The sequence below is a fragment of the Rhamphochromis longiceps genome, linkage group LG13 (assembly GCF_057381845.1).
Source record: "Rhamphochromis longiceps isolate RC_006_pf linkage group LG13, R_longiceps_female_GT1.1, whole genome shotgun sequence".
Lineage (NCBI taxonomy): Eukaryota > Metazoa > Chordata > Actinopteri > Cichliformes > Cichlidae > Rhamphochromis > Rhamphochromis longiceps.
In genome coordinates, this window is record NC_140569.1 from 8,770,704 (window position 1) to 8,790,531 (window position 19,828).

Genomic DNA, 19,828 nt, shown 5'->3' on the forward strand with positions numbered 1-19,828 from the left:
TGTTATTAGGGGCTATATTTGCAGACCTGCATTTACTTAATGTGTATGTTTTTCAGTGGGTGTGTCTGTAAATAGCTGTGCATGCATTTGGAGACTGGCTCCTGGTAAATACTTATGTTAAGCTAAATTGAAATACAGGCCTCATAATTAATAACAAGAAAGCTACAGACAAACAATCTGATCACATTACTCCTGCATGACCTTACTTCAACCCTACTTGTAGGCTGTTTTCTATATTGTTTTTATATCTCCATGTTCATCGTAGTGTCACAGCTAACCCCAAGGTTAACACATCTTCTCTACAGACCCAGTGCGTAGGGCCTTTAGAGACAGTGTAATATAATCATTACACTGTCTCTAAAGAAGAAAACATTGGCCCCCACAACAAGCAACGCAGGTCTCGAAACTCAAAAAACACCTTTTGCTTTCCAAATGTAAGGAACATTAGAAAGCTAATATTAGCTATTTGTTTGCAAACTGCTGTAGTTAGGTGGTTGCAATGTTTTAGCTTTTCAGAGTTCTCTGAATGATGCACAATCCACTACAATACCAGACGCATGCTGTTTTAGCTTAACTTAAAGAAATAGAGTAGCCTAATAGTGACCTATGGATATTTGAATAATCAGTGACAAAATGCTTGCTGCACATGTAGCATACTGAGTGACAGCATCCCAGAGTTTTGCCCCTCTGCTTGGCTCACATTGTCTTAGCAGCATTATTCAGTTTGGACACCTGTGCATTTTTGTTTGTGGGTCTCTCATCTTGTTAGTAGTTCATGCCACCACACGGAGGTGCTTTGACTGTGTTTTCTGAAGGGTCTGCATTAACATTTCTGCTCGCCAGCAGTGATGTGCCTCTGTTGTTTTCCTCTTCAGTTTGGACATTTAAATGAAATACACATGTCGTCATCTGGCTGCAGGTTGTCATAGGTATATTTTGCTGGTTGATCTGTCTGAGCAGCATTAGGAAAAATGGTGCAAATAAGACAACGGTGCTTTGAACTGGCAAGTGGGCACATGCAGGGCAAGTATTGCTATGCATTAACTGTTTGTACTCATGTGAGTGTTTGTACTTGCTGAAAGCTGCGTAGACAATTAAGACAAATCCAGTCATTTTGCACAATATAAGGCTTACACATAGATAGTTGCAGTAGCCTTTTTTCCTTTTGGCACAGTCTAGAGCTTAGCTCAAAACCATACTTCCCAAGATAAACTGCACCAGTCCTGGTTCCCTGCAAGTGGTCTCAGATGCAGCTGAGATGACTGCAAGACTGATGGGATAAGAGAGAAAACAACATGATGATCCTAAATGCATCACTGCTTTGTGAATATGTCTCTATTCCTACAAGGAAACATTATTTTAAGGCATCACAAGTACAAAAATAATATAATTGTAATTATTAAATAGTTTTGGGTTTTTTTACCTTTTTTTTCTGCAAATTTTTAATAAGACAATTTTTCTCAATGAACTTTAATATTTACCCAAACTTAACCTGTGCCACTACTCTGGGGATTAATGAAATTCACCCTTCATTAAGTACCGTCTGTGCTTATTTAGGGGCATTAGTCCATAAAAAAGTCATGTAAACACAACAAATAAAGCTGAGTCATATTTGAATTAGTCTTGTTTAAAACTGTTCCCATGCTGTAACTGTTTGTGTTGCAACTAGGCATTTTGCAAGCAGCTCCGATAGTTTATTTAAACTAATCTGAAGCATCTAATCCAAGCATCTGACCCGAAAACGACACAGAGGAGGAGAGAAAGAGAAGGCGGGATGGAGATAGAGTATGGGGAAATGAGAAGGAGGTGATTTATGAGTTAAGTCATCAACCGAGGAGAACAAAAGGAAAAACTCATAACTGTAATTCCCTTGCACACCCACATGCAGTATACTCACACACATACACACATACAGTGCAGGTACAAGCACGGGAATGCCCTGCCACCCCCGGCTGTGCATAAGAGAATATGTGAGCTGTATAATAAAATAACTAATTACTTAAGAAGATGGTGATGTTCTGGGACATAGGACGGGATAATAAAGTTCTGCAGAAATAAATGTGTGGCTTGGCTTAGGCTGGGATAACTGTTACTGAATTTATGTGTGTGAAAATGTGCAATTATTATTTTGGATAATATTAAGCAAGAGTAATGTGTTAAAGTCACTTTTTTAAAAACAGCAAGTTTTGAGTAAACAAATAAAGAGTTAAAAAAGAGAGATTATTTTTTTACATTACATGGGTGAATGAGAGAGAGAAAGAGCGCGCGGGCACACCATCAGTGTGTATCTGAAGGATATATGGGCCATGCGTTAATTGTGGTGGAGCAGGAGACAATCAATGGTATCCATGCAGTGACAGCCTGATGATAAGCTACATGATTCTACCCGTCAAAGCTTGCTTTCTTTTACTGCGTCTAAATCACATTGATTGGCAGCTAAGAGGAATGTGTGGTTGCAGAGTTATTTTAAGTGGCTGTCAGATTTGAATATGCATGTAAACCTCTGTCGGCGTGCGCAGAAATACACCGCTGGATCCTGATGAATGTATGTGATGCTGAAATATCCAGCGGTGTAAAAATATGAGATGTGTGCAGGCCGCGTGTGCAAAATTCTCTCAGATTACTAATGTAATAGTATGTAAGTGAGTGTTGAGAACGCGGGGTGGATGTGTGCGCTGTATGTGCGTATTTGTGTGTTTCTGTGCGTCTCATATTACTAATATAATATCGGTAGTTGGCTCAGGAGATATGCATGTGTGAGTATGTGTGCCACAGATATTGAGAACTCCACATGAATTTAAATCAATGAGCTTGTGGAGTAACCTTTTGTATATCCAATCTGCATCTTTCCACTGCTCGTTATTAAATTATCCCCTAATTGGTCACGCAACAAAGGCAGCTGATGAAAAAGACAATTTCTTGCTTTTAATTGGGCATTTCACGTGTGCTTCGTGTACACCTGTGTGCAGCTGACTCGGCTCAGTATGTCTGTGTATGTGTGTGTGTGTCGCACGTAATGAGAATAGGACATTAGCAAGGGCTTGGCAGACGCCGTCGCAATCAGTTCCACTCTTTCTAGAGGAGAAGGGAGAGGGGTAGGAGGATTAATCCAGACATGAGCAATCTCAGAAGGAGAAATGGATCCGACAAAAAAGAAAGAAACAAAAAAAAAAACAATAAAACTCTGTCTCCTTAAATGACTTTAGTGCCTTCAACTCTGGCATAACACGTGGCCGACATGCGTCTTGATCCACTGTGTCATGGGTGCATGCATATGTCAAACATGTGTGCTCTTGGTGTGAATCCAGCTCACATCCTGACGGTGTTCATGTTGGATTCCAACAAATTTTATTTCAAGTCGTGTTCTTTCCTTTGCCCAACTTTAGGCGTACCACCAGTGGTGTGTCACGCCAAAATAGCCCAGCTATTGTTGTACTGAGTGGAGCTGAATAGTGCAGCTCATTGTGTTGTGATGGGAGCCAGGGGAATGAACAGGCCATAACACACAGGCCCTATAGCACCCAGGGGTCGTGAAAAGGTGAAGCCCCGCTCCATTTTTTCTCTTCTCTGTTTCTCTTTTTCTTTTCTCTCTCTCCATCATTCCATCTCTCTCCGAGTTGTGTCTCTCTCTTATTTCATCCATCTTCCTTTCCCTCCTTTCTCTCCATCTCCCTCACCCTAACCCCACCAACCACCCCCCCAGTCTTTCTCTCTGTCTGCTTATTAACGGTCACAGCAAGAGTGTCTGGTTTGCAGACCAGATCCCCTTGCTTTTTTTTTTTCTGATTCTCTCACTCCTCCTTCCCTTCCATTCTCCCGCTCTCCATCGCTCCGTTCCCCTGGCTGCTATTATGAGAAGCATTTTATCCTTTGTTCCAGCCCCCATGGTGCATCTGGCCTCAGATATAGGGACGACAGGGACAGGAAACCGGCAAGAGTTTTTGAAAGGAGGAGGGGATTTGGTGGGTTAGACTGTAGATTTGTTGCTGTGAGGTGGGCTGCCAGTTTCCACCATACAGGGAAGGAGTGATAAGAAGGGAGCAAGCTGGAGAAGGAAACAGATACAAGAAAGAGAGGCATGGACACTGTTGTTTTTTTAGGAGTCACAATAATAACATCACCTGTAGGTCTAGTAGCAGCAGTAGGAGTAGGATTATTATTTCATTAATACATTGCCTGTTTAATCCTTAGAGTAAATAAATTCTTTTTGCCATATTTCACATCAAGTTTGAAGTCCACATATGCCTTAAGCCCTATTGCGCAAGGAATGAATACCTGACTTTCTAAGAAGTGTACACCTATTGCTGAAAAATCCTCCTTTGTTGCATCAGTGTATGTTTAAAAGAGGTAGAAGCCATGTTGGAAAAGGAAAACAAAGAGACAGAAAAGAGTCAAAGAATAAAAATGGTGACAATAAGACAGCTATGGATGACAAGAGGAGGGAGAGATCAACAGTGAGCTTGCACTGGCCTCCAGTTAACCTTGTAAAGGGTTTGGAGAGCAGAGGAGAGGAGAGCAAAGTTAAAGGAATGCTCAGGCCTCCTCAACCCTCCTCGCCCTCTCCCTTGCTCCTCCTCTCATATCTCCCCCAACAAAACAGGGCAGTGGGGGAGGAAGAGAGAGGGGGGGTGGTGGTGGTGATAAAACTCCAGACGTTCCCTCATTTGATGGTTCTCTGCCATGTCAGTGCATTCTTGCATTCCTCCCTACCTCCTATTTCTTTCTACCCCTTGAAATTCCAAGGTTGTATACTTTATTGTAACAAATACAGAAAAAATGCCCCAAAGCTTCAAGTTCAAAGGTTGACAGAATCTCTGCAACTTTTTTTTCCCCAATGTAAAAAAAATTTCACTTCACAGGAAGCTCTGCCTGCATCCCTGCCAAAGCGAACAGTTTTTCTAAAGCAGCTTGCAAAATATAATGGAGCAATTAGGCTGTTAATCATTTCATTTTTCTCTTGGTATCTGCCTTTGCCACCTTCTGTTTGTTTATTTCCCTACAGCGCTGTCCTTACAAGATAATGCAGGATACATATAAGGCGAGAGGCTTCCATTCACTAATTAACAGACGCAGCATCCTAGTGTCGTTTTGCTTCTGTTCCCCTGCTGTCCCTTCCCAAAGCTCTTAACTGCACTGTGTTCCAGCTTTAGAAGTGTAGCAGGACTATTGTTTCCTTAAAGTTCAGTGAATGCTCCCCTTTCAGAGATGAAATGGAAGAGTCCAGTGGGTAACAGCAGGAACACATAAATCAAGTCAGAAGCCCCAAGAGTCCTCTGTCCTTTGGGTCACCGAGGGTCAAAGGTTCATTTCACAAGAGTTTAAGATGACCAAGGCCGGAGCGCCACCTATAAGTGTGTGTGTGGGTGCGAATGTATGTGAATAAATGTTAGGAGTGAGAGAGGGATTAAGAGTGTGTGAGTAAGTAACAGTGCTTGTGTGTACACAATAAATGGCCTACTTGCTTTTGTAGGATGTAATGAAGTATAAAAGATTTTAGTCTAAGACTATACACACACACACACACACACACACACACACACACACACACACACACACACACACACACACACACACACACACACACACACACACACACACACACACACACACACACACACACCTCCTGCTGTCACAGAGTAACAAATGGTCACCTGTCTTAACACAGTATCACCCAAAACAGTGCTTCTCACTGGTGGCAACATGACATGTTTCTGTCAGCAATACTTCCCACACTGCTACACGCGAAGCCAAGTGTGTTAAACAGTCAGCAATCTCAGCTCGTTGTGAGGTGGAACATCTCCAACAAGGCAAGATGGGTTAAAATGTTTCAGAGGCAGGGAAAAAAATCGTGGCCAAGCCTCGCCCCACAAAGACCCCAGTGTTCAGGCTGATGTCTGCGTATATGCCGAGGCTGTGCAAGTTTGTACAAGTTGTAGAGTTCTGCATTTTCAAAGACAGCTGCCTTGATTATTAAGGTTGTTAAGATGTGACTTTCGCTGTGCCTCTAGTGGGGCTTTACCAGGGATCAGAGATGCTTATGGGAGAGTAATTACTCCATATCATTATTATGGTTAGCTAAGAAAGAGAGGCTGATTTGGCAATATGTTTGTTTTCGTGCTGTGTGCCATGATTTCTAGGTATTAGTCAGCATTTTTGCCTGATCTTGTCTTGAAAAATACACTAACTTTGTTTCTGTCTTTGTCCCTTCTTCCTTTATTGCCCTTTTCCTCCCTACTCTTCATCTACTTCAGGTTCATTAATGCGAGGAGGAGAATAGTGCAGCCCATGATCGACCAGTCAAACCGTGCAGGCAAGTCTTCTATAGTTACTGTATTCAAGTCGCGCAGGCAAAAACCATCCACACTCCATGCACCCGGAGGCCCCTCATCTGGTAAATACAGGACTGATGCCCCGACCCTGGAATGTCCAAAAGATCCAGGGGCTCCCCCCCCCCTCACTGTTGTGACTGAGCACTAAAATCAAAACCAAAATGTTACAACATTAACAGCAATCATTAATCAACTATGACATGGCATTTGGAGTGAAAGCTATTTGTTAATTATAAAATATAATTTGGCTGAAAGCAAGTTAATGATGAGTGGATTTATTTTTCCTTTTATCGTCCAAACAAAACTAGCTGTGTTCTTGGTAAGCCTTGCTCTTAACCAGTCCCCCCCACCCATCCCACCGCCAACTTTTTGTTTTTTTCCAGTGAGCCGAAGGAGTTGAGGAAGGGGAAAAAAACACTCGGCCCTTCGTCCCTGGCTCAAACCGAGAGACAACTACACCCCTTTCTTTTTTTGGGTGACCGTTGTTTGGCTTTTTGGCTCCAGACCTGTTTTTACCCATGCACACACACCCCTCTCGCTCCTCTCAACACCCTCCCTCTACCCTATTTGTGGCTGGTCCAGGCAGCGAGGGGAGTGAGTGAGCGGTTCCTCTGGTGCATGGCTTGGTTTGGGCTGCCGTAAACTTTATTACCTGTAATAGGGGTCAAAGGTCAGGGTGGCAGTAGGGGCGCAGTAAAGTTCAAAGACATTCAGCGGGGCCGAGGTCTTGCTTTTGCTTGACTGACCCCCTAACAGGCTAAATCGAAGGTAAGTGGATTTCTATGAAACTGGGACAATAGAAGTGAGCAAAAAGTAGGAACCCTATCAGGTTTCACTTGTCATTCCTCCCTAGGCAGAGGCAATGTTTGGGCATTATTCAGCAAGAATGACTTTCTATTGTTCCAAAGGAAAACTGATTAGAGCGCTTTTTCGTTCTTTAAATGTATGTGCACAGTAACAATGCGCTGCAAACATTGCAGTGTTAAGTGTCAAAATTACTTAGAGAAGCATACAATTAGTTTGAGACCTTTGAGTCTAAACTGTTCAGTACTTTAGTATTAAAAATCACCGGCAGTATTTTTATGTCTTTTCTGGATTCCACAGTTCCTAACCACAAATGTTCTACCCCTTAAAACTTAGCCATTGGTTTGAGCTCAAAACTTTGACTTCTAAAATTCCAGTGAAGATACCAGTTTCCAAACACGCCAAATATATCAGTCTGAATTTTCCATAAATATATAACATAACATACTAGAAATTAAAGTTATTCCCATGTTATGAATGTAAACATCAAATGCACAAAAACAAACCTTTAGACGATCCCCAGAGAGCAAAGCGCGGTAAAAAGACGAAACAACCGTATGTTATGGCCTAAAATTTAAGAGTAATTTTTATTTGCACTAGCCCAGTTGAGTCATGCTAATATGTTACACTGGTTCATAATTAGTCAGTCTATAAAAGCAGCTCCTCAACTCTTCCAGATGGTCTAAATCTAGTCTTGAAACAACAGTCCTTGCATATGTGCGCTAAACACCCAGTCCAATCCCTTTTAGAACATTTAGACGTATTAAAGTCTACCAGGGGCTTACAGTGGAGACTCAGTTGCAGAGACATGGAGTAGAATGACGTTGAAAGACAACAGCGGCTTCCCGTGCGTGCACCAGTCAACAGATGATCCCGCCTCGGCCACTGAGCCTTAATTAAAAGCACTAATTGACCACTCTGTTCCCTTCCTCCCTGTCTTCTCTTCCATCCACAGTAAGTCAAGGAGCTCCCTACAATCCAGATGGCCAGCCGATGGGGGGTTTCGTCATGGACGGCCAGCAGCACATGGGAATCAGACCACCTGGTAAGGCTTGCGCAGCGTGTCTGTCCCTTTCTTTCCTCTCTTGCTCTTCCCATCTTTCCTTTCTCAGCTCATCTTCTTGCCTTTGTCTTCTCGATTCTTATGTTACCAGCGTCATTCTTGACTTTTTTTGTCTCTGTTTGCTGTTTAGTATTTTAAGTTTATGCTGTGCAATGCTCCTACACCAGAATGAGGATACACGCACTACATACACAAACACACTGTTACCTAGCCCTCCCCGAATACACCAGAACAGGTGTGGTCAATCACATTACACAACCATCTCCTTCCTCACTCCTACTCCTTCTCACACAGTCCCTCTCTCTCACGCCATCAGGTTTAATCCCAGAGTTTGTCCTTAAGCTCCTCTCCTCCTCCTCTATCCCCTGTTTTCTGGGATTCTCCCAAGTCCCTAACCCTATCGCACCCTCCACTCAAAGTCAGCAGGTTTGGATAAACTGCCAGGCTACTTAACCACCCCTCACTCCTCCCCATCACCTTCACACACCTCACCACGGCAGATCCAGCATGTTGTCTGTCACAGTTAAACCATCATATTATTTCGCTCGGTGTCTGCAAACCATTTCCTAGTTACACTTGGATTAAATAAATAAAAAATTAACAACTTATCTCTGTTTCTTAGGACCAATGGGTGGAATGGGCATGAACATGGGCATGGAAGGTCAGTGGCACTACATGTAGCCCTACTCCAGTGCGACCAATCACAACACACAGGGGGATGTAAGTAATATGCTCACTTTGTCACACACACACAAACACACAGGCTTTCTTGCCCAAGACTTTTTTGGACTTGGAGTATATTATTAAAATACAGTTCACCACGAGGAAGTATGGAGGGTGCAATTTACAGTAAGATGTTCATCTTGTAGAAATATTCTCCCACAAGATAATTACAAAAATATAAGTACAATGGGAGTGTCTGTGAGATGTCAAAGGTCACTGTTTGGAAAATGGCTATTTTCCAAACTGATATATTTAGGCTTTTTTTTTTTTTTAAGCAAATGGGTTTTTGTTACAAACAGACTCCTTTTCTTCCCAGGCTGATTTTACTCTCTGTCTAACTCTCCCACCCCTTGGTCTGGTGATAAGAGCCTTTGATCACAACCTTGTAACTCTTTGTGTATGTAATGCCTGTGCATGTGCGTGTAGCTGCTTCACTTTCTCACATATCCAAAACCTACAAGACCTTTTTTTTTTTTATGTCAGGCAGGGGAGATAAGAGAAGAAGGTTTAAGGGGGGGAAAAAAAGAATGAGAGAAAGGAAGGCAGGTGAAAAGCTGTCATGCAATATTCACTGATTACAAAAAATTCTATTCTATATGAACTGTTTTGTCCACATTTTTTTTTATTAAACATGGGGCAGAGAGGAGGAGAGAGGGGTGATGAGGAGGAAGGAAGGCGGGGATGGGTTGGGACAGGGAGTTGGTGGTGCGATGGGGTGGGGGAAATTGGGGGGCAGGTACGACGTTGCTATGGCAACAGACTGATTGGCAAAAATGTAAGCAGTTGTGGTGCAAGGAGAGGGAGAGAGAAAGAGAGCGAGAAGTGAGCGCCCCTTAAGTGTCATAAATCTGCCGGGTTGCTGTTGATGCATGAGCCACATTAATACACACACTAACCAGCTAGAGGAGCCCCCCCCCAACACCCCCCGTGCCACCCCCACCCCCAACCCAACCCTTCCATTCCCTCTGTCTTTCTAATGCTTGCTCTGTCTCACTCCCTCTTTGTGGTTTTTCTCACTGTCAATTTTGCTCCTCCATCTCTTTCACACAACACCTTTTTCTCTGTTTCTCTCTTTCTCTCTAATTCTCTTGCCCTCTCTCTCTCTTTCTTTCTCTTTCTCTCACCCCCCTCCCCCCCAATCCCCCTTCTCTTTCCTTCCTTCTCTTTCCTTCCTTCTCTCTTTCGCCCCAGGGCCAAACAGACTCCCACATAATTCTGGATGTATACAGGCTTGGTGTTGTCACAGTGCACAGTGTGTATAAAGTGGCTATGGGTCCAATCGTAGTAAACATCATTGTTATATGTGTGTATGTGTACGAATTAGCCCGTTTGTACGCCATATGTGCGCATACCTGTGTGTGCCAGCCTTTCTGGCTACATGGATACTATACACAAACATTGTGAAATACATACATGTGCTGAATGTGGGTGTTTATAACTGTGTGCATGTATGTGCATGTGTGTGTATGGTAATAGGATTACTCCTGGCACAGGGAGGGGACACAAACTAGTGCAAAAATGGAGGAGGTAGCCAGCAGGGTATGGAGCTTAGCTGGGCCTAATTGACTAGATCCAAATTAAATATGCCATCACTAGAGGTGTGACCAATGGATTTGACTTATTCAGTTTACAAAAATAGAGACCATTAACCCTCCACACAACGCGTGTGCTTGTGTGTGCTATAGTGAAAATATATCACCCTTGTTTCTGTCACAAATGTCCACAACTGAAACAATAGCAGACATTCTTGCGTCAAATGGCATATTCCAGGTTTGAAAAGCTGGAAGACACTGTAATAGAAAGAGTATGCCTCAGAATGAGACATGTGTGCCTGTTTATGTGCAAGTGTGTAAACATCAGGGCTGGTTCGCTGTGTCCAAGCAGCCTCTTTCAAGCAGCTGCTAGCCTTCCCAGCAGACCTTGCTTTAAACAGCCTCAATTTGCCTGCTGAATCTCGTAATTGGGCCACCAGAGGAATCCTCCGTGAGACAGGCAAAGCACATAGAAGACGAGTAGACAGAGGAAGGAAAAAAAGAGGGAGAAAGAGGGAGGGGCGAATAAAGAGATGGCGAGAGAGAAAAGAGTAAATGAAAAGAGGGGAGGGGTAAAGGGAGGAAGGAAGGAATGAGGGAGGGAAGAAGAGAGTAGATGGGAGAGGGATGGTGACAGAAATATTTCTACTTTTCTTCACAAACGGAACGTTTCTTTACAGCTTCATCAGCTAGCCATTACTAGCTTCTAGCTTGTCTCTGTCAAATATTGCTATTTTCCTTTCTAGGTCAATTAAATGTAAGTGATGTGTTATATTCTTTCATGACCAATTAAATTAATAGGTTATTACATGGGGGGGGGGGGGCGCGGTTATCTTATTTGATTAAGAGAGCACAGGTTCATTATATTTTATAAGCAATTTTCATTAGCAGAGTTGAGATTTTGTTTCCGCGGGGCTAAATTGAGCGGTTATTGTGCTGAGGAGTGCTGAGCGTTGATACAGAAGGTGTGCCTAGCAGTCACATTGCAACATTAGTTAAAACTAAAGCCAATTAGTCCTGCTTAGTGAAGAGCATTATGCTTTCCACCCAATGATGATTACAGAGCTTCTATCCCCTTGCGAAACAATACACCTGTCAGCAGAGATGAAGTCCAGCAACTGAAGCAGAAGTGAACTGAGCCTTTGATAGTGACAAGAGTGACTCTCAGATGACCCTTACCCCCTTTCCCTTCTTCCTCCCCCTTGCTTTTTCTCTTCCACAAAATTAGCCAGGGGTAGCCCCGGAAAACTGTAATTTTTAGTTTCATGACAATTAATTATAGCACAGAGCGTATGGAATTTTTCTGGGCCTGCCCACTTGGAGCTTTTCCCAAAATGTCAGGCAGAATGCTTGAGTGAACGCTGTCTGTAACCCCTTTGCTGCCAGTCTTGGCTGGAGACCCTTTGTCCCAGGATTCATTGCTCCAATCATTAAGCACAAATTTGTTAACCTTCTACGCAGAGGTCAAGATCCCTTCCCTCATCCCATCAACTACCACAAACCTTCCCACTGTCACCCCCTCCACCCCACCCTAAACTTATTTTTCTGCTGGATGAACTTTTACTATAAACGAACACTGGGGGGAAAAAAGAGAAAAAAAACAGGTCCCAATGGGGATTTTGCGCCCCCTTGTATTGTCCATGTGAATGTGTGTCACTGTTGATTTGGCCCTTCTGGAATCCTTCTCAGAGGCTAAGAAATGAGGGTTCCAGCTCAATGTATTGATTGGCTTATTAACTGAAAAACCTTATTAGCAATGTGTGCTCTCTCTCAAGCACGCATACCATTTATTAGACCCTTGACATGTATTTACCGCAGTAATGAGGACAATCTTGTTAACCAGGGGGAGAAACTGTAAGAAAGCCAAACAAACTAAGGGCGAGAATCAACAGATGAATGGATTGTTGTCCTGTGGTTATTAGACATACAGGATGCTTTCTGATTTCTACTACCCTTTTCCAAAAACTGCATCGTAGATATTTAATATTAGGGAAATTTCATAGATCATTTCCTTAACACTGGCCTGTGCTGCTTTTAAAGTCGCATCCATAATAGTTTGATTTATGGTAGTGCCACAGGTTATGTTTCAAAATAGAAAGGTTACAGGCTGGATGCCACTGGCTGAATAACTCCTACCACCCCCTCCCTTGAAAACAAGGTAAATGAATCTAACACAGCTAACATAATAGCTCACCCTTCCCTTACGCAAGTGGCGCCTTTTCTCTTCAGGTGAAAAATGATGTATGAGGGGAATAACAATCGAGGGCCCTTGCGTTCACTTCTCTATTGTCCTACTCCCGCTGCACCTCCTTGTCCTGTTCCCTGCCTTCCTTTGTGTCATCTGTAGTGGTCCTCTCATTTGTGTGGTGAACACGTGGACAGGCCCGGGGCATACTCAGGTGACAGGCGACTGCGAGCCTCACCTCTCCTTTGGTTTTTGACTACAATGGCCGTAGATCCTCAATGGTGACTTTCCACTTGCAAAGATAGATTACTGCTTTTGTTGGCTTTAAAGAGAGGAATGCAGTGAGAGGTGCCAGTAAAGATGGTTTTCTTTACATAGTTTTTCTATTGTATGAGCAGGTTTGATGGTGTGCAGCAGGTTGCACCAGTTTAAGTTGTTTTGGTTAATATGTGACACAAACAAGTCTTGTCCAGGCATATTACACTTTAAAGCAAGATTAAACTGCATGCCATGTTAGTACTGACCTGAAATAGTCTTATGTAGTCATCATTAATCAAATGTTGACTGGCGAACAATCAAAAGGTAATTTTAAGTTTTCTCAGAGTTCAGTTAAAGAGATTATCCAGGAAATGCTAAGCACAGGCCTTGGTATCACTTCAAGTCGATCATGTGTGTTTGGTTTCTAAGCCCTCTCCTACTGTTAAAGAAGCATTACTGCTGGTGTAGGATTAACTCACTAAACCTTCCAATGCGCTCCCTCTCACTCATACAGCCACACAGTGTCAGTGAAGGCCACAGTTTGGTCTTTTTCTGACCCAGATTAACACTACTTTGAGTTTGCAGTAGTTGCGACATACTATACTGTTTCAGTGTTCACATACTATAAGTGTAACGTGAGAGCAAGTATTATGTGATCCAGTGTTGTATTAAATGAACAGTTAATGTCAATTTCATGTATTTTGTAGTTAAATATTTTCTGCCCATGTGGTGCAGGCAGTATGCTAACTCGCTCCAGTCTTAATATTTTTATGACCTGACTAACATTTCCTAATAAAGTGGAGTTTTTAAAAAAAACTTCATACAGAAGACATTTTTTAGTGGAAAACCATTAACCATTTTCATCTTCTCTTTCCATAGACGCGCAGGGCAAACCAGGGGATCTTGTGTCTCACAGAGGCCTATAGAGCTATGGAGGGGGACTTCCGGACTTCCTGATGGGGACAACAAATGGCAGTCCCTCTGTTCACCTCCAAGATCCAACACATTTTATTTGGCTGGTATCTGCAGCATGGGAACTTCCATGACTGCCAACAATCCTCGTCTATATATCTAGCAAAGGTGATACACAGAAAACCAAACTTCACTCCAGTCAGATGAACCCCTGTCCTGACAGACTCCTGCTTCTTCTCTGGAGGGCACCAGACCTCGCCCACCCTGCTGCTGCCCACCCAGTTAACATGGATTCCTCCATTAAAGTGATTGTGATTGCAAACGTACATGACCCACAAGACATGCTGGGCTATTTGCCTGTACCCTTGGTGAATGTGGCACCTGTTGATTTAGTCTTGACTCTTTGGCAAACAAAAGAGACTTCCTGTGAGGAGCACTCCACTCTTTGGGACGATGGAATTGGACCAAAGAGAAGCCAATGTCTGTATCTGATAAGACACTAACAAAGCAAAAGAGGTGCCCTTTAAATAATATAGTGGATTGAAACCTGGAAGGAGGGAAAGCAAGAGTAATGAAATTAAAAGTATAACTATATCAACCCCTAGTATGGGAAGCAAGTGGAGAAAGAAAATATACTGTATACTGTTGTAAAATTACGCTGGACTCTCACAAGAACTGGGAATTTAAGTATTGTAAATGCTATTGTATTGTTCTGCATATTATGTTGTTTCTAATAGATTTTTTTAAAAAAGGATGTGAACTTTTTTCTCTTTTTTTTCTCTTTTTTTCTGTTTCTTTTCCACACTGTGTGTGAGCGCCGTCTCTCCATCAAATTTGACCTCCTGTCCCCTCTCCCTACTCAATCACACTGCAGTTTTAAAAGAAAAAAGTAAATAAATGAACAATTCGATCAATCCGTCATTTCTTGAAGGGCCTTTATTTGGATTGCTTGGAGTACAATACTGACAGATCTTTTTTCCTCTGCATAGGACACACAGCCCTTTCATGGAACACACAGCAAAAGCTGGTGCAGCTAATTGTATTTATGTTACATTGTCTACACCTTGTCACTCCATATTTTTTTAAAATTAATATTATTTTCATATCAATTTATTATACCCTCCTCTACTGGTGGACTGTTTCTATTAGTATAAAAAAAATTCTGATGATGTTTGGGGTAATCAAGCTCATTTAATATCCAACCTCAGTGAACTCGAGCTACACAAAATTTCTAGTAGCCAACATTTTGGACAAACAAGATTTTTAATCTGGTTGCCACTATGCTGTGTTTTTTTTTTTTGTTGTTGTTGGTTTGTTTTATAAAGAAACAGTGTAATTGTAAAGATGGGGAACAGACATGATACACAACTCCTGTTTATGCTCACAAACAATCTAAAAAAATCATTGTGGATGGGAAACTACAAGTGTGTGTCCCACAAACATGTTGTTTCCTGTTTTTCTCCATGTGTGTCTGTGATTGAGGGCTTCTGGAAGTCTATTTGCAGTGTTTTAGTGATGTTTATGTCACATGGTTGAACACTCGCATGGCCAATGGATTCTCTTCCCCTTTTCGTTTGATGCAGCCTGATAACAGGGAGAGGCAAAGGCTATGGGGAAACACCATTTATGCCACAGTCCATTCATTTTGATTTAACCAGATGATGTAATGCTGATCAACAGACAGGAGAGAATGTAAAAGTCACTGTGCGTGTCAGGATGCATGTGAGCGGTACCGTGCATGTATGAGAATGAGTGTGTGTGTGTGTGCTATCAATGCTTCCATTATCCATTGCTTCATACATGTATTATGCACATCTTTAAGATTCATTTGAAGACATGTTTCGTATGCTTTTCCTTTGAAGGGTGTATATGTACATCTGTGTTGTAAATAAATACTTTTTGTCAAATAACAGAATTCCTAACTATAGTCTCAAATTATCTTCCGATACACAGGTATGACATATAAAACACATTATTAGTCGTTTAGGAGTTTTAACAAAAAAAAAAGCAAATAACCTCAACTGATTTTTGTTAAACTAGATTAGTCACAAACATGTCAAATGCCCACTAAAGAAAGGTAGAGGATCATTTATACTTAAAGAACATGCACTTAAGTCAACCCTCCTCCCATTGCTGCGGATAATGTGCAGCTAATGCATGCGTTATGCTGTAATTTTCTCACACAGAAGAGAAGAGAGGAAAGAGGGTCTCGATAAGAAAGCGAATTATCCTTCATTTAGCATTAAAATTCATTTAGGTAAAATTGCTACAAACGTGTAAATGGGGTGATTAGTTCTCCCTCATGCCTTGTTGCCCGCAGTCAAAGGGCTCCGCATGAAGCCCGGCGCTCTGCAGCCGAGGTTGTCTCCGGGATACTACGCGCTTCAGGAGAAAAAGGCTGAGCCGATTGAGCAGGCGAGCGCGTAAGAGCCGAGCGAGTTCTTTTTCTAATTGATACATTTCAGAGAGCAGCCCTGCATCCCAAAGTCAATGTCTCCCCCCCCCCCTCCCCCCCTCATACCCGCGAACAAGAGAGAGTCTGTTTTATCCATAACAATATGTGCGTATAAATCAATACTCTACCCTTCTTTCTCTCTATCACTCCTCCGAGCAACTATTGTGTTTTTACTGCCTTTGCCGAAGTGAACGCTATTTACACTAAAGAAGGGAAAAGGGAAAAAAGACACGCTCTTAAAAAACCCGGGCGACGTTTTAATTGCTTCGCCTCTCCACCATGGCTGGAAAATCCGAGGCTGTGAAATGTGAATTCCTAAGCCTGTAGCCGCTGGGAGCTGTGGAGACAAGAGGAGAAAGCCCATGCTTGACTGCCCTCTTTAGGGAGGCCTGGTAACTGTCTGGGGCAGGGACGTTTGGAGATGGCGCACAGTACCACATCTCCTTTTACGCACGGACGCAAAGTGTACCAAAACACTTTTTGGCCACGTGATAAAAGTAGAAAATCAAAGACAGGTTACAGGGAGCGCGTGGCTGCATCAAAAGAGAGCACAGCAAAAGTGCATTCAAAATAAATTTGTTTTGAATGAATCAATACCGTGCCATCCCTATGTTTAATGGGAAAATCAGATGTTTCTTATTATATGAATAAGTATAAGTATAAGTACCAGGTGACAGAAATAACTGTCGCTGACAATCATCCCTGAATTTAATACCAGTATTTATATATAAAGAATACAGTTGTCTTAAAAACAGACAAGTAACGTCTGATTAATCATAAATATTTTTGATCCAATTATTGAAATATTTTTTTAGCTTTTCTTACACCCTGTTGACATTTTAACATTTGTAAATATTTAGAAGACTCGGTGCTTGACGTGATATAAACGTGTTTGCATAAAGGTATCCAGAAATATGTTTCTCCACTGTGCGCACTAATAGCCTAAATTTGTTCCCTTTTTTTAGGAAGTGCAAAACGCCTTTACATTAAAGAGATTCAGGGTCTCTCTGAATAATTTTTTCACACCTGACCTATATATCAAACTCTTGAGATTTTAATGCAAAACGCCTTCTGACTGACCTGCTGTCACTTTTTTTTACTCATGAAACCACGCGAATTTTCGCCTGTGTTAATTTCAAAAACTGTGAGTTTATAACGTAATTGGTAGCTAATGATGATTTTAGGCCTAACCACTCCTCTCTGTCTTACAAACACAGTCTGACCGCGAAGTGAATCGTCAGAGTAATGAATGGAGCAGAAATATGTTCCAGAGCATGAGGTGTCCGGGCAGGCCTGTCTTCCTCCCACAACGCAAACATTTATGTGTCTTTATGTTTGAAGCAGGGAACAAGCAACCCTGTGCCTCTTGTTCCGTGTTACGATACAAGCCATGACAAATCTCGGCGGCAGTGTGTGTTTTTCACCCAAAAACACCTTTTAGTCACTTATTCCTAAACGACGACCTTGTCAAACTGCATTTCTCGATACCTAATGAGATGGAACTAATTTTATTTTTATTTCATTCTAAATTTCTTCATTTAAAGCGTGTACACGAACTGGAAATTACTGGAATGTTTGTGGAAATTTGGTTCTAAAAATAACACAAGTCTTGAGGTTTTCTTTTTAAATAAATGTATCTTTTAAAAATAATAAAACAAATAAAATAACAACTTAGGCCTTGAAGCCATAAGACTAAAAGTACTTGCTTAAAATTAAAACACTGCACGTTATTTTATTTTTCTCTTTCTTTACGCGAACCAGGTTTTTAAATGCTGATTAATTAAGTGCCCTTTATTACCGTCGTCTCTCACAAGCACAGGTCCCAATTCGAAGGGAAAAGCTTAAAGAATAGATATGACATGAGCTCCCAGCAATGCAATACTGCATCAATCAATTTTCTATAGTTTCCAAAGCGAAAATCGTTGCACAGGAAATACATATATAGCTGCGGTGATGTGTCAATATCTAGCTACTTAATGAAATCAATATGAACAAGAACACAAATTGCACCGCAGTTTCCAAACTTTCCAACACCCCCTCCGAAAAAAAAAAACACAACACCAAACCAAAAAAAAAAAACAAAAAACCTCCACTTGCAAACGTCGCGTGGCAGCTGGTTTGGAAACAAAAGAAGGAAGAAAAAGGGGGGAGAGAAAAGAAAAATCTGTTGGTTGGTGGGAGAAAGAGAGCGAGACAGGAAAAAGAAGAGAGGATGACTGTTGAGCAGGGGCCATTTTGGATGTCATCTGTCTCCTTGGCGACGGGGCCCCGGCCCTCAAAAGCCCCTTGGGCGCACGGATTGTTTGAGAGGAGCCCGCTATTTTCTGCAGCATCATTTATCACTGTCACCACATAATGATTCCCCTCGCAGCTCCTTATTGATGTTTGTAATTGCATTATCTCATAAGGGGGGATGATCAATGGAGCCGAGAGGAGCATCGAGGGGTCAGGAGATGCCGGATTGCTGTTTGTCCATTTAATGCAACCAGGCTCTCATTATCTGCAGCCTCTCTGCTTTCAGAATAAGTAACGTTCTCGTCTGCTCCCCTCTGAGGTTTTACATAGCAGCGAGGAAGAAGAGGAGGGGAGAAACTGCGCGTTTCATTTGTTTAACCCTAAGCCACAGCAGAAAAAATAAATAAATAAATATAAATGCAAAGGAGAGAAAGGAGAGGGAAAGTAACGCGATTAAGCCTTTTGTTATCAGTTCCATTACATCTGACAAACGAGACTCTGAATTTAAGCGCACAGCTCTGGGCTTTTGGGCATCAGTCTTTAATAGTCATATAAGTTTTGGTGATTAAACTTATCTATAACAATCTGCTCTCTTGGTTTGAGCGTTCAAATCGACCTAAAGCGCGTGCAAGAAACAAATGAAAAGTTATTTCAGGCTGCATAATGTAGCTGATGATGAAGTGCTGTTTGCTCCGTGGTCAGAAATCATGACTTTGGTATTATAAAGTTTGAGATCTCGCACTAGCTTCGGTTCAGACGATGCCTTTAGCAGAGGTTCTTGTCGGGGGGGGGGGGGGGTGAAGTCATGAGATCCGGTTTCAGAGCCCGACTGAGGCCCCTGCGTCAAACAAAATGCGATACTAACCTTTTCCAAACAACCTTAAGGAATACCGACATAATTACTATGACGTGAAGAACTGGCGTGGCTCCCACCTTCACGCACATGGCAAGCAAATTTGCTATTACGTGCATCGTAGTTAATAAAGAGCATAGGCAAATTCTGTTAAAAAGCTCATTTTGATTTTCCAAATAAGCCCGATTTAAGACAACTTTTAAAAATGTTTTGATTATATTTGTAGAGAAAACATTTAGAGGTTTTCATCTGAAAAATAAATCACCTGTTCAGAGGGAAAAGTAACTAAAAAATTATGAAAAAAGACGCACTGAAGTACGAAAGTTGTCGAAAGTTTTCTATATCTTCAGCTGTCGCACATATACAGTCACACGTTAAAAGTATCTGGAGAAAATTGGAAATGACTCAAGCATGAATGTAAAGCTTGCTTCGCTTCTTTTGAATATTTCACTGGCTTACAACAGAAATATACATATCAT

The 19,828-nt window shown here is 41.9% G+C and overlaps 1 protein-coding gene across 2 annotated transcripts in view; it reads left to right on the forward strand.

Annotated features, from left to right (window-relative positions):
• meis1b (Meis homeobox 1 b) overlaps window positions 1-15,721 on the forward strand; it is a 77,295-nt gene extending 61,574 nt beyond the window's left edge. Inside the window, exons 10-13 of one of the 2 annotated variants that reach the window (XM_085427385.1) lie at window positions 6,252-6,314; window positions 8,093-8,178; window positions 8,819-8,916; window positions 13,774-15,721. In XM_085427385.1, coding sequence (XP_085283511.1) covers window positions 6,252-6,314; window positions 8,093-8,178; window positions 8,819-8,877 — 208 coding nt within the window. In that variant the 3' untranslated portion in view covers window positions 8,878-8,916; window positions 13,774-15,721. The remainder of the gene's footprint in view (window positions 1-6,251; window positions 6,315-8,092; window positions 8,179-8,818; window positions 8,917-13,773) is intronic. The other variant, XM_085427386.1, reaches the window with a different exon arrangement.
• Window positions 15,722-19,828: the final 4,107 nt, after the last annotated feature.